A 6,349-nucleotide genomic window follows, 5' to 3' on the forward strand; every position below is an offset into this window, starting at 1 on the left:
GAAACCATAAACAGAACAATTCGGAGATAAAAGGAGTGAAAAAAGTTCAAGTTGGCTTTTTTTTTTTTTTTTTTTAGAAAATACAAAGATAATCTGATGATAACGGATCAGCTGGTAGAATAAATGTCTGAATTAAAATCACCAAGAGTCGCACAGTGATGCGAACAAGACCAACAACCAGGGTTTTTTTTCTCTCTGAGAGATCAAAGACTAACGTTACATAACCACCTCCTAATTAAGTAACCTGACAAAAGGGGAGGGAAAAAAAAAAAAAAAAAAGTGACAGCGAGCACATTCCTGATGTGAGTGAAAACAAACAGATTTCCTCTGGTCGGTCTGACAAGCAGAGTTTACAGTCCTCAAGGTTTAATGTCTTGATGAAAGCTAAAAAAAAAAAAAATCTCTGTTGTGGCAGCAATTTAGTTCACAAGTTGCTGAGACCCCATTACATCACTTACAGTAGCTGCTGGGCTTTTTATAGCACAATATGAGGTTGGAGAACTTGGGAGGGTAAACCCGGAGAAAAGAAGAAAAAAAAAGAAAAACCTTAAATACAATCCACCACTTTTGTTTTGAAGGGACCTTGCAGGAGTTATCTTATCCCTCAAACGAACAAAACCTCTCATCAACTCCTCCGAAGCCTCTCCACTATGAACATTCCTGCAATAAACTGCATCTTTCCGAGTTTGCACCATTAAAGGGGCTTTACATAGTTTACATGTGATTAGAGTAGCGGTTACAAAGTGTGTATTAATACCTGCCACAAACCGTCGATTACCGTTTAAAAAGACGGGTGATGAACACGGCACAGACGTTCCTGTGTTTGCCCTTTAGGCACTTGGTAGTGGCCGTGATAAAACCATCTGAAACACTACCTGTCCAGTGGAGAGTCGTATCGGTTATCTCAAAAGTACCCAAAACTGCATTCAAATTGTCAATTGAAAAAATAATGCACACAGGGTGACACATGCTTGATAATCACAATCATTCTCGTGTTCCAAGTGTCCAGTACAGTAACCTTGATTAATTAAAAAAAAAAAAAAAATGCTACAGAAAAGAGTTGAAGCACAACATGCAGAATATGTGAGGCGGAAACTAAAAAGTAGACTTGTGTATTTCTTTTTTTGTGAGCAGGGAGATAAGAAAAGAGACCAGAACAGATGGCCAGAAGGCTAGAGGAGGAGAGAGAGACATGGGAACTGGGCATCAACACCGGAAAATCCTACTGAGGATAGCTGTTCTGTTGCCGGCGCTTCGCCGACCTCATTTTCTCAAAGCGTGACTCCATCTCCTCCAGGACTTTGGGGGTGTACCTTACTACCAGCTTCACCGTGCCCTGAGCTGCTTTGAGGAGCTCCACGGCTTTCTCGTGGTGCTCACCTTCAACGCTCTGAAAAAAAACAAAAACAAGACAAAACAAAGAAATGCGCTGTAAGGTTTTGGCAGAAAAAAGACAATTCAGTGTACAGTTTTTATACATCGATCCACACAGAATTTACTGTGCCGCGGGCGACCATAAAGCACGGGGATCAAGAGGATATGTAGTAATCTTTGGAGTAAACAATGACCTCAGGATTTTATAGGTAGCTGGAGCGAACTTCGTTCCAACATAAGCTTCGGCAGCCTGGTTCAACTTACCGTATAACGGGTTGTAATTTGGAAATTTTTACGAGGGAGAGTCAAAAGGATGATTGTTTTTTCCTGGTGTTGGAATTTAAAACCACCCAAGCATAGAAGGCAACAGTCACTACCGACAAATGTTCATGCGTAGGAGTCTTAAAGACGCCCCGTGGAGTTTGATTTTAGCCCCCCCCCCAAAAAGATAAAAAAAATAAATAATAAATACATTTACATTCACTGGTTTTGACGAAAAACAATTGTGCAAATCCGTAAGGCCTAGTAAACATGTTGAATGCATTTCTGCAGACAAATCCATCCTCCTAGGAGGCAACATGTTTAACATGAGCGGTTGCACAGTTCTGGTTCTACTTCCACCTCTTTGCTGAGGAAGCAGAGGTCACGCCATGAATGCTGGGTGACTCCTGACACAACAAGCAGTTTGTCACGCTCAGTTCTCGCTCCATTCAGGACTTAACTATGCTGGTTTCATCAATAATACCCATTCATCCATCTCTGTAAGACACTTTCAGTATTAGAATAACTATGTGATGTGCAGTAAATGCAAACGCTTTAGTAGATGATGTTGATGTTTTTGTGCTTTGAAATCTGTCCTTTCAAATCACAGTGCTACTTTCTCTTGCCCCAGACTGACACCTTGCTCATCCCCTTGACATCTGTGTCACTTTATGTAATGTTTTTTGTGTTGCATGTATTATCATGCTTCTCTTAGAAGTGAAAAACAGGTTTCTCAATGAGATTACCTGCATAAATCGAGGTCAAATATAATAATTAAAAAATTAAATAAATAATCTGCATCAGTGCTCACAAAGCTCTCTGTACACATGTTGCAACCTCAGCCTCAGAAACTAGTGTAGTAGTGATTCATTATATAGAATATTATATTATTTCACTGAATAGGTGATGCACTAAACGAAAACAAAAAACAGTTTTAAGCTGTGTTAAACCCTTCTTCATGAAATTAACTTACAAACAAATTAAAACCCCTTTGGGCATACTCTGCACCTATTAACCCACATAGTGAGAGATATTTCTATTCAGAACAGAAGATTTTATTTGTCTTTCTTCCATTTATTTCCCTTCACACACTTTCCCAAACAGTTCACCTCATGTCCTGAAGTTTTTCCGCCTGTCTTGCGAGCAAATCTTATTTAGGATCTCAGTACAGATTTTCCAATGATGTTCAGATCAGGGAAACGTGACACGGATCCGCCTGCAGTTCTTGGAAGTTGTTCGTGATGGATTTTGAAATCTGCTTCAAATCATCGGCATCTCTGCGTCTGGTGTACAGACTCTGCAACAGCTTTTGATGTTATTACTCCACCTGTTGCTGATGCAGACCCCACGGCCCCCTCGTCTCGCCTGATTGATGAGTCCTGTCGGGCCGCTATGATGAAGACATCGCCAAGACCAACAACAGGATCTGGAACGGCTTAGTCAAGCCACGTTTGAGTCAAATCATCTGATGTCTCTCTCCCGCCAGGCACTTAAAGTCGCAGTAAATCAATTTTTATTCTGAACCTTGTCCAACCTTCTGCACACTCGGCCTCGCCCTGCTCTCCTCCTCGGCTGCGCTGATGAAAAGGTGACTGCCGGCTTCATGTAGTGCTACAACTTCACGACTACTGCTTAGTGCTCCGCGGCTGCTAACTCTTACCGATGAGCCAAAACACAGAAGACTGAGTCCAGCTCCGGTACTCTTCCGCTTCAGCTGGATGTCAGAGAAAACTGAAACCATAAGCATTGTTTTTCTATCTCTACGTGAGGTTTTCTGGCTTCTGGCTAGTTGAGTGAGATCATCAGTCAAGATGAATCCTATTCCGTTATTTAGGATGTTGTGTGTTTAAAAGGACAATTACAGGAAGTCTCCTCAAAATGTTTCTACATGCCATGTTTGTTTCTTCAGTTAGCCGAAAATGAAGATAAATTGCACATTGAAATTTGAAAACTTTAGAATTTTGTCACTTCAGGTAGTGAACTTTAGGTAGCCCTTAAACAACAGCCCACAGTGAGGCATTTTGTTACTGCTATGCCCCTTAACTCACTTATTGTATTAATCTCTTATCCATGTTTTCATTGGATTCACTCTTATTCTACTATCCTTGTCTTTATTCTCCATTTTCTGCCCTTTATAAACCTCACCCTATAGTGTTTCTCTTACTCTCCTCAATTAGTTCATGTGTGTGCGTTACACAAATAAAGATTGACTGATTACTGCTTGGGGATACAATAGAATGAGAATTTTGTTGCGCTACTAAAATATGTCAGTAAAATATATTTTTCTTCTTCTCTACTACAAACGTCTGCTTCCAGGAACTGATGCTTCGTTGATTATATATAGGTTAGGTGAGTCACAGATGAGACTGTGTTTAAAAGTTGACCAAACGTACCACCCCGTTGACGGAGAGGAGCTGGTCGCCTCTTTTCAGGCCCCCGTGTCGGTCGGCGATCCCTCCTGGGATGATTCGCGAGATGTAAATCGGAGAGTTTTGCTCCTTCCCGCCCATTATGTTGAAGCCCAGGCCTTCTTCCGTCTTGGGCAGTTCCACCACACGTGGATGCGAGTGCCCCTCACTTGCTGCAAAAGCTGCAACCGTAGCCTAAACAATGAGACGAGTGTTGAGTTAACGTTACGTTTCTGTAATATTTGAAGTGTTTATGTAAAGCTCTGAAACTAATGCTCGCGTATCAGTGAGTCTACCTTGGCAGTGGCGTTGGCCCGGACTTCAGGGCTGCTGTTGATGTCCACTGTTTCATACACATGTTCATAAACCTGTGGACACGTGAACACAAGACAATTATTTCAAACAGAAGTTTAGCGTCACAAGATGAACTATACAGAAATATCAGTGTGTCTCACTTCTCGGACAGCGTTACAGAATTCACTCTGTAAGACCCTCTGCAGCGCCTGCAGCTTTTGGGGGGGCACTTCCCCTGTCCTCTGAAGCTTATCCAGCAGTTCAATAGCACGGTTTATATCTGTCAACAACAATATGAACAAAGCCATCAGGGCATATTGATATAAGTCCTCACTCTGTACCTATGCAGAAATGGAAAGAAATTATGTGACAGCTCCAATACACATCTTACATGTAATACATTACATTGATTTATACATTATTTTCAATTTATAAATACTGTATATCTAGAAAAAAACAACAATTGACTATATCAACACCAAGAGAGCAAATTTGATCATTTTCATGAGCCTTAGGAGGAAAAACTGCCCCTTCCACTCGATAATGTTCAGTGCCAACACCTCATTAACTTCATGGGGCACTGCAGAGGTTTTCAAGGGAGGCAGGCCTCCCCACTGGGACTCCAAAAAGTTTTAGGGCAGTCGAGATGAATGCAAATGGGAAAATTCTGTATCGCATAGAAAAACCAAGACGTGTGCAATTTGGTCGCAGTTATTGTCTGCCCCCTTTCCCGGGGTCAGAAGTGACAAATTAGATTAGTTTGTGAAGCTAAGCATCTTCATACCATCTTGTTCAGAGGATAAATAACACTAAAGTTGAGAGAATCCATGCAAAACATTGTGGAACAGGCTCAGACTTGGGAAACCAGAGACAAACATAAAACAAACATCTGCTACTCCAACAAAGCATTTTGATATGTCTCCATTAAAAAGCAGGACGTCGTCCCACTGTATGTTTAACTGATTTTGATCCCACTCAGACTTTACTGAGGCCACATGTTTGTTATTTTCTCTGAATGTACTACAGTGAGGATTCTGCTTCGTGTGCAGGTCTATTGCTGGTCGGCCTAAGTTATTGAACGTTTGCTTAGCATTTGAGGATTTGATGAAGCGCAAGCAAAGAATTGAAACATGCACAAAACAACACACAGCCCCTCCGTAGGAACCAGAAAGAAGCGGTACGACCAGTAAAATCTTTATTTAAATAATTTCTTCAAACCTGCCTGGTTACTTGCTGTGTGTTGTTGTCATTTTAGCCAGTTAGCTAGCGAGTGAATGACACACTAATACTGCTCAAAAAGCTATGGCCCCTTAAACGTAACTCGACTATTATGCTCTACTATTTACAGACGCTCATCAGTGCAGGGCAACACGATCTAACTCTCGATATTCACTAATAAATCACCGAGTGCACTGAGCTAATGCGAGCTAACTATGCTAACGTCTCACATCACTACAAATATACGAACCTACAGCTAGCGAGCTAATTAACTTTACCTCTTTCCAACCGCACAGGCTCCCCAAGCGTTGCCATGTTTGCAGCAGTGTGTTATTTGATGGTGGATATTGTTGTTAAACGGCGAGATATGGAAAAAACTATTTTAGTAATCCTGGCTAACGTTACGTGCGCTTAACTGAGACGATAAATCAGATTAGCAAAGTTAGCCGGCTAGGCTAGCTGCCAGTGTCACGACGCGTTCAAGTGCACCGTGTAAAATGGAGCATCCAAGGGGGAGGATGGGTTGATGTTACAGAATCTCGCGTTGTTTCACTTTACTTTTGACTGAATTTTTGTCGGTCATTTAAAAATAATTCCGAAGTTCCTGAAGGTTTATGTGAACGAATTAGAGGCTCTTCTTAATTTTTTGGATGCATTTTGGTAGATGTTATATTTTAAGGAGGAGCACCTGAACGTGTCATAACAACTCTGACTCTGCCCGAGTTCACATTTATTTAACCACATACATTTTCCCCCCACTACATAATAACCCTTAATAGACTTGTGGCTTTATT

At 41.3% G+C, this 6,349-nt stretch overlaps 1 protein-coding gene across 1 annotated transcript; it reads right to left on the reverse strand.

Annotated features, from left to right (window-relative positions):
• Nucleotides 1-75: 75 nt before the first annotated feature.
• On the reverse strand, nucleotides 76-6,054 carry lin7c (lin-7 homolog C (C. elegans)). Its single transcript, XM_080492118.1, has 5 exons — nucleotides 5,834-6,054; nucleotides 4,499-4,617; nucleotides 4,340-4,411; nucleotides 4,029-4,238; nucleotides 76-1,390 (listed from the first exon to the last, which is right to left on the reverse strand). The coding sequence occupies exons 1-5, from the start codon at nucleotides 5,868-5,870 to the stop codon at nucleotides 1,223-1,225; spliced, it is 606 nt and encodes a 201-aa protein (XP_080348244.1). The 5' UTR covers nucleotides 5,871-6,054; the 3' UTR covers nucleotides 76-1,222.
• Between the last annotated feature and the right edge of the window lie 295 nt (nucleotides 6,055-6,349).

This window comes from Lipophrys pholis (genome assembly GCF_963383615.2).
Source record: "Lipophrys pholis genome assembly, chromosome: 2".
NCBI lineage: Eukaryota > Metazoa > Chordata > Actinopteri > Blenniiformes > Blenniidae > Lipophrys > Lipophrys pholis.

Excerpts from the sequence above, each read along its gene's own strand:
- lin7c (XM_080492118.1), bottom strand. The coding sequence starts at position 5,870 with ATGGCAACGCTTGGGGAGCCTGTGCGGTTGGAAAGAG. Across the intron at positions 4,618-5,833 it reads GCCTGTGCGGTTGGAAAGAG|ATATAAACCGTGCTATTGAA; the intron begins GTAAAGTTAATT and ends TGTTGTTGACAG. Across the intron at positions 4,412-4,498 it reads TCTGTAACGCTGTCCGAGAA|GTTTATGAACATGTGTATGA; the intron begins GTGAGACACACT and ends ACGTGTCCACAG.